This window comes from Humulus lupulus, chromosome 3, assembly GCF_963169125.1.
Source record: "Humulus lupulus chromosome 3, drHumLupu1.1, whole genome shotgun sequence".
In the NCBI taxonomy this organism is placed as follows: domain Eukaryota; kingdom Viridiplantae; phylum Streptophyta; class Magnoliopsida; order Rosales; family Cannabaceae; genus Humulus; species Humulus lupulus.
In genome coordinates this window covers 205,661,961-205,688,579 of record NC_084795.1, presented here as the reverse complement: position 1 = coordinate 205,688,579, position 26,619 = coordinate 205,661,961, and the positions used below count along the sequence as shown (strand labels likewise).

Sequence of the window (26,619 nt, the reverse complement as noted above, 5' to 3'; positions counted from 1 at the left end):
TTAGTCATATTGTTTTCATTATTTCCATATGTATAGATTAGATTTTTCAGCCATAAATACTGATGAAAAATAACTAAAATAACAATTATATGTATAATCATTGATCAAAACAAGTTATACTAATATATAACCAGCCAAAATTATTCAAGTGAGGTATATAATAAGCATATATAACTATATTGCCCAACCAAAGAAGTTCCAACTAATTACCAAGTGGGATGCTACCATAAATTTTTAAATTATAATTTAAGAGAATCATAGTAGACTTAAATGCCACAAATAAAAAACAGCTTCTTATTCAAGGCTTAAAAGTTAAACTAAAATGCCACAAACACAGGACAAAACATTATTTATTAAAGTGAACATCAAGGACCCAACACAATAATGTCTATACCGTAAACCATGAGAAAGATATCTTAGAACAAATTAAGGTAACAATAAGCTGATTCACAAATGAAAAATCATTTACCAATTTGGCAAATTAATTTAAAAAATTAACAAAATGTAAAGCCATTCTATTATTTATATGAAATTTGGAAAACCACTGTATTATTTAAGAAAAAGTAAGACCACAAATAATAAATAATACCGATCACAAATTTAAAAATATAATATGCATATACAACAATAGTACCCAAAAAAAAAGCATAATTTGATATTGCATTGTAAAGTAGTCATTGGCATATTCCCTGCAGAGAAATCTATTATTGTCATCTAGTGCCACTCCCACCCATGTATGAACTATTAATATATATCATTATAAAAAATGACACAATGTGGTACACAACTTTTAAAGAGAAAAAATGACTGATACATTAAAAAAACCAGTATTCCATTAAGGATAAATAAATTGGCAGACTAAATTGCTAGCTAGAGTTTTCAAAATGAAATAATAAAACTAGAAGTATAAACAAATTATACATTAAGTCAATAAAATTTGTTACATTTTTTTTTCTTCAATATTTTAGCTTAATAGTAATTAAGAGTAAGACCATTTCTATCCAAGTTGATATAACAACTTGATCTCAAGATTAAGCTAAAGATGCTTGAGATACTCCCTATAGCTCTAATGTATAGACATTTATATGGTGAGGATGGTTGTGACAGGCATGTGTCAGACAATTCAAATGCCTCAAAGTTGAGTTCAATAAAGAGTTATCCTTTCACGCATCTAAGTGATTCGTCATTCTTGCCCAATCCATTACAAAATTACCAAAACCAATACAAACAAACCATTCCAAAACATATATATAATAGCAAAAAAGCTACTGGACTAGAGTAACAAGGGATATCTCCAGAAGTAACATAAATAAAATGGAAAGAATTCAAAAAAAAAAAAAAAAAAACAAACAAACACATACATGCTATGCCAGGGAAGTGTTTGTGACCAACTAAGACCAGAAACTTAATATAGGTGTTGCGGTAAACAAGTCAGACAATTCAAATGCCTCAAATGTTTTGAGTTCATGAAAGGAGTTTTTGTTCTCCTTTTCACACATCTAATTGAATCATCATTCTTGCCAATTCCAAACACAGCAAATCGAAATTAATAAATCACTTGAAAAAAATCTAAAATATAGGTAGGAAAATGTTAGCATTTCAAAATAAAAGGCATTCCCCCAGAGCAACTATAAAGACCTAAAATCCCATTAGCCAAAACTTAGAAAGGATACACTAGAAACTAAGCTAGTGCCCAATAGGGTTTGACAAATGGGAAAAATTCAGATCCATAGTAAAGGGATATGCCCTAGGAAGAAATTTAAAGTGGTAAAACTGGGAAGGTCTCAAAACGAGAACCCTTAAAAGACCTTCCCAAATCAGCATATTGCTCTTGCGTAGCTATGACTCAACACACTTCCATGATTGAGGAAAGGGATCCCAAGGGCTGAGCTTAACAAAATTTATTACTTAAAACAATGAAGAAATCGAATGAGAAGTTCTCCTTCACACATCAAATTGTTTCGTCATTCTTTCCCAATCCAATGCTCATTTACCAGAAACAGTATGATCAAACTATTCTTAGTTAAAACCATCTTAGAAATAGCCGAAACATATATAAACAAAAAAAAAGCTACAATTGGATTCGTCCAATAGACGTTCACATTCAAAGTAAAAAGGAATATCCTCAGGAGAAATATGAAATGGATAAAATGGAAAGAATTCTCAATACAAAAAGAGAAATAAGCATGTAGATGATGTACCATTCATGAAAATCAACCGCAAAGGAAAAAAGCACAGAACTACAAACTCTTACAAACTCTCTCCCTTTCCTCTCGACCTCTTCTCCTCTTCTTCCTTGTTTATTTTTGCAAATTAAAACCTAGATTCAAGCCCATAATCTTCAAGTCAGCAAATCGTAATAAAATCAGAAAAATAATCATAAAAAACTGTAGAATAACAATAATAGATCAGAAAAAATTACAAACCACAAACCCTAATCCTAAAAAAATCAGAAATAGATTGAAAAAAATCATATGAGGGAGAGATGATGAAAGAGATAAGGGAATAAGAGGAGATGAGATACGGATGTACCTGAACAAAGCTTGGAGGGAGCTTAGAAGCCATTGATGATTGAGGAGAGAGTTTGGCTCTTGTATGGCTACGAGAAGAAGAAAGAGAAGAAATGGAAATAAGTTTTAAAAAATTTTAAAAGTGTGAAAATCTTGTTTTAAAAATTAATAAATTTTAATTAAAATTAAAAAAAAATTAAAATTGAAATGAGAATACCAAATACATTTTCTTGTGTTGTTTTGAAATTTATAATTATTTAATGATAAAAGTGTTTAAATCAAGTTTACCGAACAAACCCTATATTTATTATGATACTTTTTTTTATTCCGTTTATTCTTTTATTTTATTGTACCGCTTATTTCATTCACCTATTATAATACTTTTATAATAAAGTTATGATCATGTGTTGTAGAAAGGGTTATTTGTTGTAGTGGATGGCTGCTGGAGGAGGTGCATGAGGGTTTCTGTGGGAACCATGCAAGGAGGCAAAGTCTGTCTAAGAAGATTTTAAGGCAAGGCTACTTTTGGCCAACTATGAACGAAGATGCCTTTGCATATGTTCGAAGTTATGACAAGTGCTAAAGGTTTTCCAAGATACCCTAAGCAGCCTCAAACGAGCTTACTCAAATGCAAAGTCCAGGGCCCTTTGCTATTTGTGGAATTGACCTTATTGGTTGGTTACCAAAGGGAAAGGGGGGAGTATAGTATGCATTCGTGGCAGTTGATTACTTAACAAAGTGGACGGAAGCTGAGCCACGAGAAACCATCACTTCCGAAAAAGTACTGGACTTTGTGGTGAAAAATATATTCTACAGATTTGGTCTACCTTAGAAGATTGTGTCCGACAATGGCACCCAATTTGACAGCCAACTGTTTACTGATTTTTGTGCCAAGCATAGCATTGCAAAAAGTTTCTCAGCAATCTTGCATCCTCAAGCAAACAAGCATGTATAAGCAGTTAACAGAACTCTCAAAGACACTTTGAAGAAGCGTCTAGAAGAGGCTAAATGAAACTGGCCTGAGAGATTGCTCGAGGTACTCTGGTCATACAGGACTACTGAGCAAACAACTACTGGTGATACCCCATTTACACTTGCATATGGATATGAAGCAATGCTACCAGTAGAGGTAGCTCCAACATCCCACCAGTGTACAACATACGACCAAGATTGTAACCACCAATTGCTGGCCGAATCCTTAGACCGGATTGAAGAGAGACATGAAAAGTCCAACATACGCTTGGCTGCCCACCAGCAAAAGGTTGCCAGGTACTTCAACTTCAGAGTTAAGGAAAGAAAGTTCGACATGGGTGATTTATTCCTACGAAGACTATTCCCAGAAACTCGAGATGCCTCGACAGGAGTGCTAGGTCCAAGCTGGGAAGGTCCTTACCAGGTTATGGAAATAGTACCGCTTGGCCCGTACAAGCTGGGATGGTATGACCAAGATCTCTAGTTAGTACCTGTCCCCTATTACTGGAATGGGGGACACCTAGGGAAGTACTGCCAATAGAGATTACTTTCCTGTAATCGTTGACTAGCCGGTACATGCACGGATTGCCCTACCACCGACCAGCCAAAATTAGCTTTATTAATTATGCATAGGCACGATTTGTCCATTTATTGTAATAATTAATATTTATGAATGTAAGCTACAGTGTAGCGATGCAGCTTGTATGGTTAAATAAGACACGATTTTTGTCCATTTTTACAAACACTACTTTGCAATGATTACCTTCCTAAATAGTGATTTATGTCCTGGATTGTCGACATTGTATGAGACCTTTTCAGGTTTTGGCAAACCTAAGTGGTCCCGGGCAGGTTATTACGAGCATCTCTGGTCAATTAATAAGTGACCAAGAAGATAACCCATGTGTTATGAATCCTGCTCGGTCACTTGGGGGGCACCATAGTCATACATGGACAAACATAAGAAAAAACGTGTAATTAAAAGGACTTAAAAACGTTAATCTTTATTAATGTTAAAGTGCTTGCGCATTTCTCAGTATATACCATGCAACTAAAAGAGCCATAAAAAAATTGCAGTAGACAGGGTTGAATAATTTTTGTTTACAACCCATTCGAAAAAATTGAACAGCTCCGATTTACAGAGTCGCACAGCTCCAAAAACAGTATACGCCGAGTAGCAAGAAAAAATAAAGGCACAAGCAGATATATAGTTAAAATGAGAAGAATTTTATAGAAAAGTAAAATATTTCTTGAGATTAAAGGCTACTCGACTCAACCATTCTCTTTTGATCAAAGTAAAATATTGCTCGAGGCTGCTCGGCTCAGCCATTTTTAAGTGTTTCAAGGGTCTTGAGTCTGGGAAGTCAGTTGGTCTTGAAGCTGGTCGGCAAGCAAGTCTTGAGGCTAGTTGGCAAGAACAGAAGTGTTAGCTGAAACATTCAGAACGGAGGGCAAAGTAGAATCCTCGGGAGCAGGAGGGTTGTCTTGTTCGGCAACTGAGAAAGCAGGATCCTGCACAACTAGAACTTGTTCAGTGGACACAGTGGGCCTCAGCTTGTTCTCGCTGAGTACAATATTGCATAAGCTCATTAAAAGCCTCCCCCACATAGCTGTAATCCACCTCGTTATTGCACACCCAAAAGCAATAGAAAGTGTTTATTCCAAAAGCCTCATAGGCCGCAACATCAGCAACGCTGCAAGCTTTCTCTTAATCAAGGGCCTTCACTAGTTCATCCATCTCTTCCTGAATGGCTCTTCCCTCGGCAGCATTCCTCATGGCAATGTCCTTCAGCTCCTCCACTTTCCTCTCAAGTAGATTGACATCAAGATTCCTCTGCTCGGTGGCAGTCTTGAGCCCCTCGTTGTCTTTGGAAATTTGCTCAATGGTCTGCTGAAGTTTTTAGACTTGCTCAGTTAGTTGGGGAACCTGAGAGGCTTCATCCTCAGACTCTTTCAATAAGCCAACCACATGTTTGCTCACCCCCTTGGCTCGGTAATGAGCATAGCTGAGAGCAGCATACCCTGCAATATGAAAAGAAGAAATTTATAACAAGTAAATTATAAATTATTTACCCTAGCCACATCATGAATACTGATGCTAGTGATGTAATCTAGGGATTTGGTCCATAGGGTATCCATGAATTCAGTTTGGGAGGTGGACACCCTTTTTATATGTCCTTGCTGGATGACCAGGTATTTCTTCAAAGGTCCGTGGGCCTCCTCTGTAGGGTTTTCAACAACGCCCTCTTGGGCTCTGCTTGGGTGGCTAGCTCTGGTGTAGTGGCCGTATGGGTTACCTCTTCTGCAGAAAGTCCTTTGCTTTTTCCTGATTTGCACGATGGTGTTTGCACCTTTTTCTGAGAGGGAGTCTTATCAGGGGTCTTCATGACCCGCTTGGTAGCTTTGGAAAGTGAATCAGCTTTTTGACGCTTGGAAAGTGACCCGCTTGGTTACTCTCAACTCACACTCTCTCTCTCTTGGTTCTCTCTTTCTCTATTAGTGGGTGTTGGGGTTTTGAGATTTTTGAAGAAGGATTCTTGAATTTAAAGGCTTGGAGGAGATCATATAACTAGGAAACTGTTTAAGGTGCAGTTAGGAGGGTGAATCCCCACTGAGGTAACATTTTTGGTCCTGTAATCTCTGGGTTTCCTTTTTCATTTTTGGTGTTCTTGAGTTTCAAAGCTCAAGATGGGATTTATGGGTTTCTATGGAGATTTTGGTTATATTGTGGTGTTATATTGTCGTTCTGTATGAATTGCTTTGAGTTTATAACTCAATTCTTACTTTGGTTGTTAGTTAGGGTGAATTTTGTGAGATTTTCCTTGGAGAAAAGCTTTGAAAACCTGGGTTCGGTGAGTTGTGCCACAGCTCTGTTCTTGGAGTACCGCGACTTGAACTTAAAGGCTAGGGCGGTTCTCTGAATTGTCTTGGCACCGTAGCGCGTGTCCAGGGAGATAGCTTGAAGGGCTCTCTGAATTGAGGCGCGCCGTGACCTTTCAGGGGTGCGCCATGATGCTAGTTCGAAAAGTTTTCCAAGTGAGGTTTCGAGTTGTGCGAACTCAAACCTAAGGGTTCGAGAAGAATTCTATTACCCGATTTAGTAGAATTTGAGGTCCTGAAGGCTAGGACCTATTTCGAAATCCTCTATTTACTCAATATTGATGAATATCATTTATTGTGGTTGTGACTAGGGTACCACTAGGGCTCAGAAGGGGGACATGCTCAAGGGTCATTTTTATTTAGCCAGTGCCTGGACCAATGGTAAGAAAAATGCCCCTATTATGTGATATATGTGATTAGGGCTTGGCCTAGTTATTGATCATGGTTATTACCATGCTTGGACTGTTTTATTAGACATGTTAACTATGTTGTGCATACTTGTGGTATATGATGTATGCTTATTTGTATTATTTGATTGAAAAGGCTTGGCTAATGAGTCAAGGGTGGCAATAGCATGCTAAGCACTAGCCGAAAGGCTTGAATTATAATTCAAGGGCGGCAATAGCTCACTGAGCACTGCCCGATATGGTTAGGCCTATCCATGAGCTGGTATACGGTTGACCGACCTAATGGTCATTTGGAAAATAAAGCGTTAGGTACGCTTGGCCAGCCCTAAGGCTGGTTATATAGAGGATAGGGCAATGGGCCCCGGGGTGATTCTACAGTCACTTATATAGGGCAACGGGCCACAGTGTGACTCCATAGTCACTTATTGGATTGAATGCATTCTTGAGTAGGGTTATTACTACTATGCATGTTGATTATGATTATGTAATATGCTATTAATTTCTTATGAGCATGTTTAAGTTTTCTTGCTGGGCCTTGGCTCACAGGTGCTATGTGGTGCAGGTAAGGGAAAAGGGAAGCTGTACCAGCCATAAGTTGGGATCCCATGTACGATGTTAAACATTTTAATGAAATGATCATTCCTTTTTACCATAACTTTTAACCCTAATTCATTAATCACTTTTAGTTACATGTTTATGGCCAAATAACTTGATTAGCAAGTCTAGCACTATTTAAAGTACATAGTGCAACGGTCCTGGCTATCTAGGGTGTTACATTGATAGACTTGGCCTTATCAACGGTACCCCCCAAGTATCGCTTCAAACGTTGACCATTCACTTTGAATGTTTCGTTGTTCTTTCCATGTACCTCCACCGATCCATAAGGTAATACTTTTAGAACAATGTATGGATTAGACCACCTTGATTTCAACTTGCCCTGAAATAATCTCAACCTTGAATTAAATAAAATTACATGCTGCCTTGGTTGAAACTCTTTACGAAACAAGTTCCTGTCATGCCATGATGGTGCATTTCTTGTAGATCTTTACATTCTCATAGGCTTCATTCTGAAACTCATCAAGCTCATTCAACTTCATTAGACTATTTTTTCATGGTGCATTCTCATCCATATTCAACTTTCTCATGGCCCAATAGGCACTATGCTCTAATTCAACTGGCAAGTGACAAGCCTTTCCATTCGATTAGGGGTTTTAAATGTCATCATATAAGCCCAAAGTGCATCATCAAACTTCTTGGACCAATTTTTCCTTGAACTATCCATTGTCTTCTCAAGGATGCTTTTCACTTCTTGATTCAAAATTTTCACTTGACCATTTGATTGAGGGTGATAAGGAAAAGCAGTTCACTGATAGACTCCATATCAAGCAAGAAGAGAATCAAGTTTCTTGTTAGAAAAATGACTCCCTTCATCACTAATGATAGCTCGGGGAGTACCAAACTGGGTGAATATGTGTTTGTGCAGAAAGTTTAAGACCACTTTACCATCATTAGCTTGAGTTGTTGCTGCCTCAACTCACTTAGATACATAATCATTCGCTGGCAAGATGAATTGATTGTTGTAAGACGATGGAAAAGGGCCCATGAAATCAATGCCCCAAACATCAAAAAGCTTAACTTCTAAAATCACATTCATTGGCATTTCATTCCATCTTGATATGTTTCCAGTACATTGATAGTGATCACAAGCCTTCACAAAAGTATTAGCATATTTAAACAAACTTGGCCAATAAAAACCACATTGCAATACCTTTGCTGCTGTCCTTGAAGCTCCAAAATGCCCACCGCATTTCAAAGTGTGACAATGAGTAAGAATTGAATCGATTTCATCTTCTGGCACACAATGTCTTATTACCTGATCAACACAGTGCCTATAAATAATAGGCTCCTCCCAATAGTAGTGCTTCACCTTGGAATAGAACTTTTTCAACTATTGCCTTGACATCTTAGGAGGCACATTCTTAGCTACCAAAAAATTCACATAATCAGCAAACCGTGGCATCATAGAACTATCACATACCCAAATACTTTCTCATCGGGGAAGTAATCATTTATTTACACTTCCTTGGCATTTTTGCTCTCCTATATTTCAAGCCATTACAGGTGATATGCTACAAGATTTTATGTGCCATTTTTATCACGAAATTCTATGTCAAACTCTTGAAGTAATAATACCCATCTAATGAGACGGGGCTTGGCATCTTTCTTGGTCATTAAATACGTAATGGTTGAATGTTTAGTGTATACAATCACCTTGTTACCAATGAGATATGACATGAACTTGTCAAAGACATACACAATGGCTAGAAGCTCTTTCTCTGTAGTTGCATAATTAAGTTGTGCATCATTGAGAGTCTTACTAGCATAGTATATAGACTGAATACCTTGTCAACCTGCTGCCCCAAAACTGCTCCCACAACATTATCACTCGCATCGCACATCAACTCAAAAGGGAGAACCCAATTAGGTGCAACAACAATTGGTGTTGAAGTTAACTTCTCCTAAGTACCTTGAATGCATTAAGGCACTCATCATTAAAGTCAAATGTAACACCATTCATTAAAAAGGTAGAGAGAGGCTTTGAGACTTTCGAAAAATCCTTGATAAATCTTCTATAGAACCCAGCATGCCCAAGGAAACTTCTTACCCCTTTGACTGAAACAGGAGGTGGAAAATCTTCAATAGTTGAAATTTTTGCTGGGTCTACCTCAATACATCTTCTGGAAATTTTGTGCCCAAGAAATATTACCTCCTTCACCATGAAGTGACACTTTTCCCAATTCAAGACAGAATTAGATTCCTCACATCGCTGCAACACCACTTCTAAATGCTTCAAGCATTCATGAAATGATGGCCCAAAAACTGAGAAGTCTTCCATAAAGATCTCAATACTCTTCTTAACCATATCAGAAAATATTGCCATCATACATCGTTGGAAGGTAGCGGGGCATTGCAAAGCCCAAATGGCATTCTCTGAAAAGCAAAAGTGTCATAGGGAGAAGTGAAAGTGGTATTCTCCTGATCTTTTAGTGCAATGGCTATCTGATGATACCCTGAATAACCATCCAAAAAGCAGTATTAACTAGGCCCGTAAGCCTGTCAAGCATCTAATCTAGAAAAGGAAAAGGAAAATAATCTTTCCTTGTCGCCTTATTCAGCTTGTGGTAATCTATGAAAATTCTCCATCCAATCACAATTCTAGTTGGGATGAGCTCATTATGTTCATTGTTTACCACAGTCATACCACCTTTCTTTCACACCACTTTCACTAAGCTCACCCATGCACTGTCAGAAATAGGGTAAATCACACCAGCATCTAACCGTTTAAGTATTTCTTTTCACACAACCTCTTTCATAGTTGGGTTCAATCTTCTTTGAGCTTCAATAGAGGGCTTGCTCTCATCTTCCATCATGATTTTATGCATCACTGTCGAATGACTTATCCTTATAATATCTGCTAGTGTCCACCCAATAGCCAACTTGTGAGCCCGTAACACTCTCAACAATTTCTCCACCTGCATGTTAGAAAGAAAAGAAGACATTGTAACGACCCAAAATCAATAATATGGCTTAGGGCTTTGATTAGTATGCTGGGACGGCATAATTGGTTTATGTGTATGTTTAATTAGTTAAATACATGGCATGCATGATTAATATGATTATATGGATATATTATATGCATGTTTATGAGTATTAGATAGGCATGTGGGCCCTTTATAGCTTATAAAGGCATATTTGTAATTTTGGCCCACTAAGGGCTTAAATGTGATTCTATGTCATTTATGATTGAGACAACATTATTATGTGGATATCTTTGCAGCATATGGCTCGAGATGGTCCTAGTGAGCGGACCAGCGAAATAGTCACAGCGGGGTTTAATACTCGGCTTGGGGAGAGCCTAGGGGTATTTTTGGGAACATAGAGAAATATTTTGGGAGTTACTAGATAATGAGCAAATATTTGGTAATTAATTAGACGTGACGGGGTTAATTGATTAATGGTAGGAACACTTGAGGAATTAGCGGGAACTAGGAGCAGAATGACCATTTTACCCCTTAGTACCCTTAGTGGACCGATAAGCTTAGAGGGGCAAAGAAGTCTTCTATTTAAGCAAGGGAGAAACTCAGTAAAATCCTAAGTAATAACCAAAAGATTTTGGAAGACTCTCAGCTCATTCTCACCCCCTCTCACCCACGGTTCTCTCTCTCCCTTAAGCTTGAGGAATTATGATGAATTCAAGATTGGAACCATGGAAATTCAGCTGTGGGAACCTAAGGATTAAGCTGAGTTCATTCAAGATTACTGTTGGGGAAACTAGGCTACAATTTGAGGTAAGAGTTCTAGTCTAATACTCTACTACTACTAAGTTTATGTTAAGAGGTTTGAGTTGCATGAGGCTTAGTTTTGGTTAGCTGGTTTTGGCTGTTAGGAAGGGTAGAGATTGTTGATAAGGTTGGATATGATGTTTAAATTGTGGGGATAAGGATTCTAAATTTGGTTCTGAATTTGGCTAAGAGTTTGGTTGAATTTTTGAGGTTTTTGGCTGGGAAGGATGAGGAGAAAACCCAAAAGTTCTAGGTACGTGGAGGCGCATTGCGACCCAACTCATGGGCACCGCGGCCTGCATACCCAGAAGGCCCTGGGTGTGCTCCCTATCTTGAAGGCGCGTCGCGGCCCTAGGGGGTGATATCGCCCAATAAACTCCTAAGCAGTCCCAGTAATAATCAGGCTATGTCGTATCCACATGGAGGTAAAATAAAATTAAAAAGAAAGATTAGTAAATTAGAAATAATAAATTTTGAAAAAGAATATATTTTTTTTAAACACTAAATAAATAAAATTGAGGAATTAGAATCAAAGAGAAAATATGGAAGGCATAAGTTTCATTCATGCAAACATATATAAATTTTAATAAAATTGATTCATTATACTCAACTATAATTCTACACCATTAATTATAGTTGGAAAATATATATAATAAAGCTCACCTTAAAATATGTTCTTAATTAAATTATAATAACTTCTAATTTTAAAAACTTATCATATTATATACCTTAGAGCGACAAAATACCAATGGCAGAATGCAGTAAAAATTATATGGTATAACGAATATCCTAAATTAAATCAAGCGCCTAAATTACATAAGAAGAGCAAGACTAGACTTATGTAAAACACACTAATAAATTTAGAAGAAAATAAATTTAATTGTAACAAATATATAGAAATGAAGAATAAAATGAAGAATCAATATACTAAAAATATAATGTGAAACATGAACTTCACTCTAGCCTTTCCACAAGAGAATTTAGCCTAAAATAGGCATTGCTTTCACTCAAAAAAAGTGTAAAAGAGATGAAAGAAAAATAGGAAAAATAATGTTTTTTCTCTGTAACTATACTCTCCACACTTAATTCCAAAATCTCCCCCTTTTACACTGGTTTTGGTTCTCTATTTGTAGAGAAAATTTTGCTCCAAAGTGGGTGTTTCGTGCATTAGAAAGTGGCTTCAAAATCTAAAGAAAAATGGGGCAACTGGGACATGTGGCAGGCTCAGATTGGCTTTGGAAAAGGTGGCAGGCGCTGGTGGGACAACTTGGGCACGTGTCGACATCTGGAGGCTTTGGCAGGCTGTGGTTGGGCACGTGGAGAACAGCTGCAGGCGACTGAGGTCAAAAGGCCACGTAGCGCTTTTTGATTGGGCTCGGTTTTGGGCCTAATTTGCTCAACAATTGCTTTTTAAAAATGTCATTTCTTTCTATTCTTTCTTCTTCATTTTTTGTGTGTCAAAATACATTTTATTTCTTGAAATTTTGAACACAAATTAAATTAAGATTAATATTTTCAAATATAAAATATATTACAATATGTTGACCCAGATTTTGGTCAACTGACACGGAGTCAAAATTGCTTGATGTGGATAGAAATGTTGAGATGAAAATAATGACAAAAACAATAAACACACACAAGAATTTATAGTGGTTCGGCCCCAGAATCTGGTAATAACTTACCTCCACTTGAGCTATTATTGATATAAGATTCAAAGGAGTGATCAAAGAACTAGGGTTCAATGAGTTTCACAAACCTCTGAAGAACAAAGCAATATATCGAATGTGATAGCTCTAATACACTCGTAAAACTCTAATCTCCAATAATTAGAAAGCCAAAAGTCCCTCCCCTTGAGCTATCTTTCTCTATTTATAGGCTCAAGGAAGATTACATTAATTTGTTACAAATATTCTTTCCTAAATAATCAGATACTCAGGAAATCATGGGAGATAATTTCGGATATGATTATAACTGCATAATTTTTCTCCAAATATAGCGAGTATACGACCAGGCTGGTCATATATAAAGATTGAGCGTTGCGCCATAGACATCTCTCTGGTCGATGGTCGAACAAGACTCCTACCAGATGTCAACCACATGTATTAAACGTTTGCCATGTCATCCATGCCTGTTTTTAAGAAACCAAAATGGGTATATATTTAGGACAAACTCTTAAATAATTATTGAAACGAAGATAGGAAATAAACTATTTGGACAACCACCATAACGAGTACCACAAAACAAGTTTTTCGGGTTTAGGTTAAATAAACAATCTTTACATTTATTCCAAGAGCCACAAAATAAAACATGAAATTAATAAATACATTTTTTCTCTTGGATACAAGAGACAACATAATTGAAAATGATAGAACTATTGCATTTGTGTCTTTCTATTTTTTTTCTTTTTCTCTTTTTTTTCGTCTTCATTTTTTTTATGAAGAACATAATAAAAGGCTCTCTAATAATATTTTTCTATAGAAAATATTATCCCTGAAACATCATCCATTCATACCACAATACCTTGTCCAAATAATTATAACCATTTCTAAGAATCAATAAAAAATTCACTACAAGAAAAAACAGTATTCATAACACTTAAAAACTGCTAACCGGGACTATTGATATCACTTCTGAAAATGCTAACATAGCCCCTGTTATTAAAAGTCCAGTCTTTTCTATAACAGTTTTTTAATGTTATGTTCGGTGTCATCTTAAACTATTCAATAACACATTTTTAGGTGCTATAATATTCAAATAATAACATTTAGATAAAGTTTTTGGTTATAAACTTGAAGTTTAATCTTGTACTTTTTTCATAACACTTTTCAACTGTTACATTTGATTATTTTGATAACATTTTTAGTTTGTTATATTATATAAACCATAACAATTTTTTACGCTTATAATATGTTTTTAAATCATAACATATAGTAATAAAATTTTAAATTTTATTTTGATAAGCATACTTATATGGTTTTTTTTTAATTAAAAGATTTTCATTATTGTATTTTGATAAAAAAAATTCAAAATTAATCATAAAATGTAATTCTCAATAGATTGATAAACCATAAGTATTACATTAAACAATAACTAATTCAAACCACGAATGTGTCTACTTCATGAGATCTTAGTTCTAACTTAAGTTTGAAAGCATAACATAATAAAGTTTTATAATCTTGAACAATTTTTACTTCAAAAATGAAAAATAGAAACATTACAAGATACACAAAAGTAAACCATGCGTGAAACTTGCTCCATCCTTCAATTCATCATCCTTTGTGCACTTGTCTTTGTTGTGAGTCCATTTGTTTAGCTACAACAAAATTTAAATAAGTAATGCTTCAACTTAAAGTTATAGTAAACTAAAAGAGTACATAAAAAAAGTTAATTACCTAATTATAACTTTATTAGCTGGCCATGCAATTATACTACCTACAACATCTTCTATAGTAGACATAATTGTTGAAGGCCTCCACAGAAATGCATCATTCTTTCTCACAAGATCTATCCCCACTTTCATAGCACTAGGCCCAAGAGGAACATGGTGAACCTCATCCTTTGGGTCACTTGAGATAAAATAACCTTCTGCAATAATTTCTCCAGATCCAATCCAATCTAATATTTTGCATTTTGAGCCAAATGTGTGGTTCTTGACACTCTAACAATATATCAATATAACAAATTCAGCAGCAGTAAATGATTTTATATTGAATATTATATGTTTTAGATTTGATCATTTTCATATAATTAGTATCATAATTACCTGAGTGGAATGAACATAAGAATTTGATTGAACATTGACATTTGATTGCTCCTCACTCTGAGTAGATGTATTCTATTTACAAGTAAGATAGAAAGACATGAATTCAACATCAAAATTTAAAAAAATACAAAAGTAAAGACTAACCAAAACATTAAACATGAATCTTAGTTATTATTGCAATTCAGCCACATGAAAATATAGTTTCAGCATCAAAATACTTACTTGATTTTTCATTAAAGAAACAATGAGTTGCTCCATGTGTTGCATTTTGTCTTTCAAATATAGTACCATAAGTGGGCCAGTAAACAATTAAAAATGATAAATAGTGTTACAACATATATCACTTTTTGAATTATATGATTTTTTTTCTTCTAACAAGTACTAATACGTATACAATAGTACAATAACACCTACTTTGTTACTTTGTTTTTAACCTTTAAAACAATTTTTTTTTTGTCAACCAATAAATCGTTAAACAAATTTAGTACGAGTAGAATTTGCCTATTTTGATGCTAATTATTACGAGTCAAATTACAATTATTACTCTTTAGAAATATTTTGTTAAGAAAAGTATTTTATGTGTTTTATGATCAACTATTAAAGCAAATGTGGCAATATAAATAGTGTTGAAAAAAATATAAAAAATAGTGAGAAAAAAATAATGAAATCTTCTACGGAAGAGGTTTTCTCCAAACTCATTTATTTAGTCATTAAAAATTGGGAGGAAAATTAAAAAAAAAAAAACTGACAAAGAAAAGTCAAGAAACACTCTGTTTTCCTCTTCTCTTTTCTTCTCTTCTACATCAAAGAGAAGACAGAATTCAGTTTTCACTAGGTCGAGGGATTCATTCGATAGTTGAGGTTGTTTGTAATATTTTTTTGTTTGTTTGTTATGATGCTTTTAACATATTTTTCATCAACTACTGAACTATTTTGTTCCTTCACTCATTAAGTTGATCCTCTAATCTTTTATAAGTGTATACAAAAGGGATACTACTGTTTACAGAGGTTTCAAACTCATTAAAGGAAGTTAAATCCCAATTTGAAGGCCTAACTAAAGGGTTCAAATTTATTGAGATGATTTAATACTTGACAAAATATGTGCTCTAACTAATTATATACATGTGTCTTAATATAATTAATTAAAAGTAAATTTAAATTATTTAAAATTAAAAAAAAAACTAAAATTAAACCATAATAATTGCAATAAATTGAAACTGTGTGATGGTTAGTTATAGATATATAGTTAGTGTTGACATGAACTGTGAATATACATTTGTTTTGGATGGATCCACTAGATATTTTGAATCAAATTTTGAGGTTCAAATGTTGTATATTTATTTATTTTTGATTTTGTAGTAATCATAATTTGTAGGTACGTATGAATAGCATTCAATCATTGAGAAAGAAGAATCAAAGGGTCAAAAATGAAAAATGATCCAACCAAAATGATTGAAACTAGACTGTTATCTTATGTTCTTCTGGACCACTTGAAAACATATTATCAAATGAATAGGGTCTTTTCTTTTTTTATCTATTAAAATTCATTCCTTATTGCTCAAATGGTTTTGATTGTTCTAGTGCTGAGATTTTTAATTGTATGTTATAGCAGTTACTTGATTTTCTAGTACCATGATTCTTAGTCCCACTAAAGATTTCTTGGTCTAAATCTATTACTAATTTCTAGTACTTTAGTTTCATTAAGCTTTCAAGAGATTCTAGTGTTGTTTTTAATTTAAAAATCAGATTTTAAAATGGTAGCCACTAACTAATTGGGTTTGGATCAAAGACAAGATTTTAGCTTGGGTTGTGGCAATTAAATCTAATCTATACATATGGAAATAATGAAAACAATATGACTAAATGAAAATTTTAATCTATACATATAATGAAAAATCTAATCTTTACATATAAAAGCTTACCTAACCATCTATCAATACCAAGTCAAAAAATTCAAACAACACACAATAAGTTTTCTTCCTTATATCACCGCAGCACACAAACAAATTTTCCAGGACCTACTTCTCTAATACACACAAGTTTTCAACCTTCCGTTATCACCGCAGGACACAATTTTAATCTCAGAACCTACTTCTCTATGGATGAATATTTAAGATATTCAAACTCCTCTAACATTTTAAAGATATTAATAATAAGAGTTAAAAGAACAAATTCCGTATCTCTTGCAAATTACCTTAGCAATGCTCCTTGCCAATTCGATCCCCAACCTAAAGAATATAATCAATACTTAAAAGATTAATACAAAATTAAAATTTGTCAATAGATATTAAACAAGCATGTATGATAAACTAACAAACTAAACAACATGACAAGCAAGCTCAAACAACCAAAAATAAAAGTTGGAATATCAAATAAATGTAACAACAGTGGTTTTATCTTATATTATTTCTTTATTAATCCTTCTTTTAAAAAAGAAACCTTGTGGTTTTCCATGTTTGTTCATATGTAACTTTGATCATTGTTATGAAAATTAACTAGATGAGTAATTTGTCCATGTTGGGACTGTTTTATTAGTATTCAAGTTTTATCATTGTGGTTTTACCTGCAAGAATCCAAGTTTAATGAGGAAATTAGGCTCTGCAACATTTCATGGGAGTGTTATTACTGCTACCAATAAGCCTTAGAAAAAACTGATGAGCAGATGTATTAATAACTCACACACTATTGAGAATCTCATGTTTTGACCCCTGCATTTTTTTATTATTTGAACTCACCCACTTCGTCAAAGTTGATATTGATACCAAAATCTTAAAATAAACTTTAGCAAAGTAGACTCAACATACATATCAGCATATTTAGTCTCACACAAGCTCGTTTTTACAGATGTGATTTCTCTTTTACTTTGCAAAAGATTTATATCCATTTTTTATTGTTTTTTAGACTAGTTTTACAATCATTATCAAAATTATGGAACTTTATAATTAACAATGACAGAGAACTTTTAGTAGAACAACCAAACACTGATATAAGCACAGGAAAAAGAAGAGTTGTATTCTCATTTATACATGGAAATGAAATGAAACATCAATGATATGAGCCATTCATGGTTCAGTGACTTCAGTATGAAACAGTATACTAAATGCAGATGCAGAGGTTTCCTACTGTAAGCAAATGCAGAGGCTATAAACTTATGTTTTTTTTTTTTGCCTTTCACAATTTCAGTTGCAATTGGTATGTTATGGGGCATTTTGTACTATTTTGCTGGCACAAGACAGCAATAGTGTTTTAAAATACCTATTTTAAGATCTTCATGTAATAAATCATGGACTATATGCATATGCTCTAATTTCAATTATTCTTGATCAACATGAAATGTCATCAAACTGTTTAACCATAAGCACCATATCATGACCAGGAAATGTCATCAAACTGTTTAACCATAAGCAATAGCTGTACTCCTGATGTAGTAAGATTATTCCAATATGATTATGACCAGGTATTGTTTTATGAAACTACAGATTGGGATGGAGGATGGAATGCTGAAATGGGTTTTATGAAATGGATAGAAAACAAAATAATTAAATTGTCAAATGTACTATATTTTTTTTTACTGAAATAGTCTAAAATTAATAACAATTACATGAGATAAGAACAAATAATTCTTATCTAAAAATGGTTCAATTAATGAATTAGAATTTCATTACCATGAAATAGTGTGTTACTTTATTTTAGTACCAGTTTTTTGTTGGTTCCTTGATCTGTAATGGAAGTGAAACAAGCACTTTTGTTAGAAAAGGTCATAAAATAGTAGACATGCCTCTTGACAGTGATGTTTTCCAAGTTTTTCTTGGCTACAATGATCCTTAACAGGTATATGCATTTGTCTATATGTATATATTTTTTTAAAATGAGTTTCAATTCTTAGTTATAAATTTTTCTTGTATAGATAGCTATTGGTTTATTCTACATGGTTCCTGAGATCTGAAGCAATCATGATGTTGGGTTTTCTATTTGGTGGAATTAAGTTAAAGAATTTGACTTGAAATTTATGAAATTGTTCAAATGGTTTCATTGTTTGATGGCCTGAAATTAAGGTTCATATTGCACTAGGATACCAACTTGGGAAGACATAAATAGTGTTCATGGGTTACAATGGCCTAACCAGGTTCAAGTAAAGTGTTTTACTGCATGTAAGTTAGCAAGAAACAAAAGGTTGTCGAGAGAAAATTAGTAACTTATAAATTCATCAACTGTACTTCTGGTTTATAAGATAAACATGTGTCAAGTAGACTTCTGTAACTTGTTATATTTTAATTGCCTGGTTATTATTTATGTATACATTTGTTGGCATTATGTGGTCATTAATACATGAGATATACAAATACCACTATCCTTATTCTAGACATAATAGTAACTTACAAAAACTACAATATTATAGAGTTCCAATTCTAGTGAAAAACAAGATTAGCTATACCAAATTTGCAGAAGAATAATGAAACAACTACCTGATTATATGCATATTATTCATATGTTTTTCACAATTTAAACACTATACTTTCATGAAGTCTCAATTATATTCTCTTAGAAGAACTGTATTCTCGTCACATTTTTAACGCCTAGAATCAAGACATAAAGCATTTCTAGACATCTTTTTCGATGAATTATATGGTAGAAGTTTTAATATCCTTGCAGCACACACACACACACTCACATGCATCCACACAGTTGGAACTTTCCTGACAGTGCTCGTGAAGCAATAAATATTATAAGTTCCAGAACTTACACTCCTGCCATTCGTGGCTGGAATAAGATTTCTCCTGTTTGAAACTGCTCTTTTGAAAGAGTGAACTGACCTTCTCCTGCTGCGTCAGATGATGCTCGTGTATCTTTGAGTAGCTCAACCTCATAATCATAGGCAACATAACAGAGATTCTGTATAGAAATAAGGTCATAAATAGAACTCAGCTTCAACAAGGTCTCCTTACAAAAATGAGAGAGAAGAGCAGTAGAAAACAAAATTGAAACATTCCACTAAAACACAGGATACTAATGGTATTAGTAGTTTAATGTACCATGAGAAAAATATTTTCTTTGAGGGTACAAAGCTGATAGTATTAAAACAGAATAACTACAGTCAGGAAAAACGAGGATAAATATTCAACAACAATATTCTGCACTTAAGAAACAAGCAAGACTTGTACCTCTTTCAAAGTGCGAACGGTGTACAGCGATTCAAAACTAATATTGTTCTGCTGCATCAACTCCTTAAGAAACCCAGTAAGTTTTAGTGCTCTCAGTCCCACAACCTCCACACCCACTTTGCGCATTACTTTACCATGTAAAACTAGAAGCCGAAAAAGAAAAGAAAAGAGTATATTTCAGATCCCCAAACATTGAATGCAACCAAGATATGATATAAAAGAAAGCACTGGAAAATCCATAGAATGAAAATGAAAAAAGAAGAATAAAAGCAGCAAGGCTGCATGGAAAGTTAAAACTGTAACTTATACTGCAGGGCTAATCAGTATATATCATAGGTAAATGAAACCTTGTTGATAGTTTAAGGAAGCATAAAGCATATAAAAGATAAAAGAGAAACTATCACTCCTTACTTGGAACAACTGATGTGACTTGAAACCCAATATTTACAACAATTCCTGAAGTTCTTCTAGCAGCATACAAAGCTAAAGTTGCCTACATTTTCAAAAACAGAAAATGGATAAGATCTTACAAATAAAAAACATCTATCAAAGAATCAATCGAACATTTTAAGCCAAAAGCAAAAGGTCCAAATTACTCATAAACAAGCATAAGTACATAAAGCATCTTAGCTTATAGTGTTAATAAGTAAATTTGGTGCCTGTTCAGGATTGTCAACCACTCAAGTCATAGAAGCTTGCTTTACAAAAGGAAAATGAAGAATGAAAATTGGATCAAGGCCTCGAAATCTATATCCGATGGTAAATGTCATTTTTGCATGAAACAAACTAATCTTAATTCTTTACCAAAGAGGGGTAGCTCAAATGATAAGGCATATGGCTTGTTATATCACAAGGTATGAGGTTTAAGTTTCTCTTGGATACCTACATAGCAATTGTTAGCGGAATCATAGTTTTAAAAAAATAAAAAATTACTCTTATTTCTTTTAGTATTAAATATTTTAGAATATTAAACAGCAGCGGCAAGTTAAGGCTTAGCGAAATTTACCTGATTAATTGCACAAACAGCAGGAACATTCATGTTAAATAGTGCTGTATATATAGCTTCCTTGAGTTGTCGTCTTGATGCTTTTGCAGATTTAGTATCTGCAATAAAAAGACAGAAACCACACCATAAGGACAGAAAGTGTCTCAAACAAGAAAAACACACAATTCTCAAGTGTCTCACTAAGGAATTACACGACCAAACTTCTAAAAAATTGAACTATCTAAATTACAGAAAAGGCAATGAATATATAGAAGCTGACCATCATAATGCAATATTGGTATAGACACAACCACTGGCTGTGATGGTGCTCTTACCTGCATCCTGTAAAAGACATATCAAATATACATATGTGAGTAAAGAAGCTCATTTCATGAAAGCCAAAGCAAAGAAAAAGAGAGGAGCTACCTGCTATAAATAGTGGAAAAAAACTGTCTAAGTCTGGTATACATTGGAGACTCAATGTTACCAAATTCCTGCATATGAGAAAGTGACAATTGGGATTACACACAGTTGTGGTTAATGAATGAATGAATGATGAAACTTTGAAGCTAGTAGTTAAAAGGTGACCAAGAAAGTAGCAGAGCGCACAGATGGCAAAAATAATAAATCCTGTCTCTGGTATTGATTCATGAGCCAAATAGAAACCAATTTCCACATATCAACAAATTTTAACCGGAGTAAATAATAGGACTTTCCAAAATAAACCCAACAACCCAAATCAACTCCTGTTTACTGTTGTTATTTGGCTCTCCTTTGCTGAATGGTGTATATATAAAAGGTCCAGAAGGAGCTGATCCAGCCCACCAATCTTCTATAGCTGAATTCCGCTTAACAATGTCCATTTGTGATTGATGAAGGGGAAAAGAATGCAATCTGGAATAAATTGAAAATTGCAGAATAATATGTGATGATAAAAGTAGAGCTCTAAGAGTGAATTTACCCTATTTTTAACGATCCAGCCTGGGAAAATTTAAAAGATAGACTGGTAAATAACATAGTTGAAACTGCTACTGAAGCTAGAAATTTTGAGTTGAAAAGAAGTAAAAGAAAACAAATATATATATGGAAAACATCTACCATCCATAACATTTTTATTTTTGGGGAAAAAATGCTAGCAGTATCTATGTCATACTATATCTTAAAGTTGCCAAATATTTCAGATTGTATTCAAATCAAAGTTAAGCAGTACAAATGTCGCCATAATTGCTTCTAATTTAAGAGTGTTTACCATCTCTAATAGTAATCTAGATTTAGTAATATGTACAAGTGAAATTGATCAAACAAAAGCAACAGTCGAGAACTCAGTTTAGCAAAAGAAATATTCACATGCAAGTTAGTATCAGCTACATTTATCACATTATCAATAATGGACAGATTTGGACAAGAATTATAAAAATCAACAGCCAAGTATAAACAATAAATCAAAGTGGATTATCATACACATATTATCCATACAAACATATATAGCAAGATAAACACCATGAAAAGTTTTTCTTTTACAAAGAAAGGAAAGCCAGAACCTAGCCTCAGTCTGTCTACAGTTCAGCAATTCACAACTCACAAAGTAAAGCACTACCCTTGCTTAAGCATTATGCATTCTGTGCGCATACATCACTAAAAAATATCGTGTTATTTGCTCGTAAAAGTAGAATAGCCTCCTTAAGATATTGTATACTTACCTAATGAAAGGTAGAGCAGGATCAGCAGAGCGGGTTCCAGAAGGCAGCCTATCAGCTGAATTTGAAAGTGTACTAGCAAGACCATTTTGCCCTACAGGTGTAATTAAAGGATAATATGACCTAAGCAGTCGTGCAACTGCACTCCAGGCAGCAAGAGGATCTCCAGCACGGACAACAGATAGCAGAATCTCTCTCAGTACAACCATTTGCAGGGTGCTCCATTGAGACTCAAAAAGAGAGATTACGGCCTGGTGCAACATTTTTGTGCTATCAGCATGACCTGATCCAGCCTCCTTCAGTAAAGTTTCCAAGTAAGATAAAGGCAAATAAACTTGTTAACAACATATTTACAAGATATGTTCCACAAAATAAGAGGATCTGGTCAGTGAAAATTAAAAAAAAATGTTTAATAAATGACAGATAGTGGTAAAGAACGAGCTCTAAAATAGCTATAAGAAACATAAGAGTCCACCGACAATCAAAGTAGACAAAGTGAAACCCAACTCCTCGTGTCAAATGAATGATATGAGCCAAGAATGCTGCTTAATACACGTAAAGACATGAGATCCCCGAAAATTAAAAACCATCTCCCAGATAATATTTATATACTCACTTTTACAACAGAAGATCTAGAAACAGATGCTGTACTCTGAACACGATATGCTTTTGTTGTCAATGCCAAAACATTCATAGCACTAATAGTAGCCAACTTATTTTCTTGTTGCAAATATAACTGAGCTACCTGCCTTGAAAAGAACGCCGCCTTACGATCATAACCAAGAGTACCATATAATCGAGCTAATTCAACATATAATATCAGCCTATCACTAGCATCAATCAAAGATTTAGCACCATCTGCAGCAGTGGTCAAAATTTCAACAACTTCCTTAGCCAGCTCTCTTCTGCAAAAACATAATAAAATAATAAAAATACATAAAATGATAAATAACAAAATAATCTCAAACAACGATAATAATAAATATTCCTAAAAGTAAATACAGGCAAATATGTGAAATCTTTAAAAAAATATTTAAGCTAATAAACATTAGTCAGGCTGAACATTGATTATATCATAATGGGTCATTGCACCAAACCCCTGCAACCCTTAGTCAGCTCAAAAAAAAGTACCCAACAATCCTTGGTAGGATCTCAAGCAAAATACTGGGTACTTTAACTTAGTTCATAATGTCTGCTAATAATGAATGTTAAAACAGATGAAACACATCAAAAATTGACCAAATTGAAAGGGAAAAAAACTACAGCCATAACAGTATCAGATGGGAAAAAATAAATACTAATTTTTTTTCTAAAAGAAACTTCTTTGTACTAATATCATGAGAAGATGACCTAAAAGTGTCTGAATACAATTATGAGAATAATAATGTAAAGCAAAACAAAACAATAAGACAAAACTGCTTAGTGCAGAAAACTTCCCCATTAAGACTAATGATCCATATTGAAATATTTTCTGATGTATTTTGGGATGTGAATCTCTTCCCTCTACATATAAGACTTAAAAGATGTCATTTGTGTGTGTTTCTAATAAAAAAAAATAGAAAATAGAAAAGAAAGAACGAAGCAGAATAAGATTTTGTGTTTTTTTTTACATATATAAGATAAGAAACGAACCTGAGACAGTGGGCGTGAGGCAGAGAACTTGTGAGGCAGAGAAGCTCCACTCTGGAGCGTGACTTCGTGAGGCGGAGAAAGAGCTCCACTCTGGAGCGAGTCTTCGTGAGGCAGAGATGAGTTGAGAAGACTTCGTGAGGCGGAGAGACGAGACGAGAGAGAGACTTCGTGAGGCGGAGAGGGCGGAGAGACGAGACGAGAGAGAGACTTCGTGAGGGCGGAGAGGGTGGAGTGAGTCTTCGTGAGTGAGAGATGGAGGCTGAGAGAAACTTTCGGGTAACTTAGATTTAGGGAATTTGGCAGATGTGAGACTAACAAAAAAAAATTCATTTTGGCGCCTGAGTTTTATTCATATGGCGCCAAGTCTTCTGTGTGTTTTTAATCCCCTCCAATAATAGCACTTCTAAATATATGCTAGTCTTTAATGTAATATATACTAAATATTGTTGTAGTGATTTAAAAGTTTTTTTCTCAAGTCTCATCTCTCACACAAAAGAATGAATTACTTAAACATGGAAATTTTTTAAGAAAATATGTGCTAACAACCATCTTACCACAATGTTTGGCATGTGCATTAGGTAACTCTAGAGAAACTCTTAGTAATACAGATAACAAACATTGACTCAAAAGTAACATTTTGCAAGAATAAATAAGTAATTTTAAAAAATTTAACCATGAAAATATTAGTATGACAAAAATCAACATGAATATGCATGAAAATGCTCACCACCCCCAACCAAAATCAGACAATGTCCTCATTGTTTAAAAATATATACACAAAAAGCGTGAAATGAGAACATGTAGAGAGTGAGCTAATGCAAAATGATATGATATTGATTCTTAGAAAAAGAAAAATAAATGACAAGACAAACTATCATAATAAAATAAAAAGGAAAAACAAAAATAAAACATACTAAAAATAAAGAAAGCAAGGAAAGATAGAACCTGATTAGTCTTGGCAAACCGAATAAAAGTCTCCTCAGGTTGGTTCACCAACTCAATATTCTAGACTATCCAGTATCAAAAATGAATTTTCTTTTATCCTGTGTCTCAAAAATGGAAGCATTAGTAACATTTTCAGGATAAAGAAAATGTTCGTTTTCAGTATCGTGGAGGAAATAGTGTGATTGATTCTTTGAGAAAAGTTTGTAAATTTCCTCCACAATAAGGTTTATCACATTAGTATGATAACACTTGTTTTCATTCGGAGTTGTTGGAAGAATTTCAGCATGAGAAATATTTTCACTCGGAATAGCAATGGCATCATCCTCATCAAATTTTTAGGAAATAGGATTAAAGATTGGTGCCATTGTTTCATCATCTGATTGGAATTGATTGAAATAATGTGAATTAACTTTGTCGGTCAATTCTGAAAAGTGAGTCTGAATTTCTCTAAGTTCCTCCATTATGTGTTTAGTAATGTTTCTTATGTGTTCAGTAAAGTTTATTTGTTCCTCCATAATTGTATATAATGTTTCCTCTAAGGAATCTGTATTAGTCTAGACATTATGTGGAGGTTCATGGTAAGCATTAGAAAAATCGTGCTCAACATTCCTACTAGTTGGTGTCAATTCCCAACAAATCGGTGCACGGTAGTTGTACTTAGACTTCCAACTTGAAGAAACAGGGTTTTTCCAGCTAAGATTATTGTTCTTGTAGTAAGAATGGTATTGAAAGGCTTCCTCTCTTTCTCAAAGAGTTAAGTAATCTTGAGCAAAATGGTCGACTCTTTCATAGTCAAAATATGGTTCATCATACTTTACCCTTATGACCTCGTTACTTTCTTGACCATACTTAGCTTTCAAGTTTTCGAATTCTCTAGTCAAGAATTCTACTTCAGATTTAAGGTACTCTCTTTCGCTAAGTTGATGAGCACCTCTAAAATTGCTAGTACCCTCAGTAGCACTAGATTTTGGATTGTTTTGAAGTGAAGAGAGATATATTGGATAATAGTACTCAAAACGTCGATGATCTTCTTCATTCATTTTTTAGTTTAGTAATCGCTGATGATAGTTTGTCTTGTCGTTTATTTTTCTTTTTCTAAGAATCAATATCATATCATTTTGTATTAGCTCACTCTCTACATGTTCTCATTTCACGATCTTCATGCATATATTTTTAAACAATGAGGACATTGTCTGATTTCGGTTGGGGGTGGTGAGCATATTCATGCATGTTCATGTTGATTTTTGTCATACTAATATTTTCATGGTCAATTTTTTTAAAATTACTTATCTATTCTTGCAAAATGTTACTTTTGAGTCAATTTTT

General features: G+C 34.1%; 1 protein-coding gene, 1 long non-coding RNA gene, 1 other non-coding gene and 1 pseudogene across 3 annotated transcripts; all 4 read right to left on the bottom strand.

Annotated features, from left to right (window-relative positions):
- Nucleotides 1–1,102: 1,102 nt before the first annotated feature.
- LOC133828419 (small nucleolar RNA Z266) lies at nt 1,103–1,199 on the bottom strand (annotated as a pseudogene).
- Nucleotides 1,200–1,421: 222 nt separating this feature from the next.
- Nucleotides 1,422–1,526, bottom strand: LOC133828412 (small nucleolar RNA Z266). Its single transcript, XR_009891031.1, has one exon. It is a non-coding gene; the product is annotated as a small nucleolar RNA Z266 (small nucleolar RNA).
- Nucleotides 1,527–19,321: 17,795 nt separating this feature from the next.
- LOC133825339 (actin-related protein 8-like) lies at nt 19,322–21,302 on the bottom strand. Its single transcript, XM_062258297.1, has 5 exons — nt 21,296–21,302; nt 21,041–21,138; nt 20,446–20,527; nt 20,035–20,177; nt 19,322–19,765 (listed from the first exon to the last, which is right to left on the bottom strand). Exons 1-5 carry the CDS (start codon nt 21,300–21,302, stop codon nt 19,613–19,615), a joined length of 483 nt encoding a protein of 160 aa, XP_062114281.1. The 3' UTR covers nt 19,322–19,612.
- On the bottom strand, nt 21,300–21,633 carry LOC133821504 (uncharacterized). Its single transcript, XR_009887629.1, has 3 exons — nt 21,608–21,633; nt 21,446–21,513; nt 21,300–21,361 (listed from the first exon to the last, which is right to left on the bottom strand). It is a non-coding gene; the product is annotated as an uncharacterized LOC133821504 (long non-coding RNA).
- Nucleotides 21,634–26,619: the final 4,986 nt, after the last annotated feature.

Coding starts and splice junctions, on each gene's coding strand:
- LOC133825339 (XM_062258297.1), bottom strand. Junction 20,528..21,040: donor CTGTTTGTGCAATTAATCAG/GTAAATTTCGCT, acceptor TTGAAAATGTAG/GCAACTTTAGCTTTGTATGC. Junction 20,178..20,445: donor AGTCACATCAGTTGTTCCAA/GTAAGGAGTGAT, acceptor TTCGGCTTCTAG/TTTTACATGGTAAAGTAATG.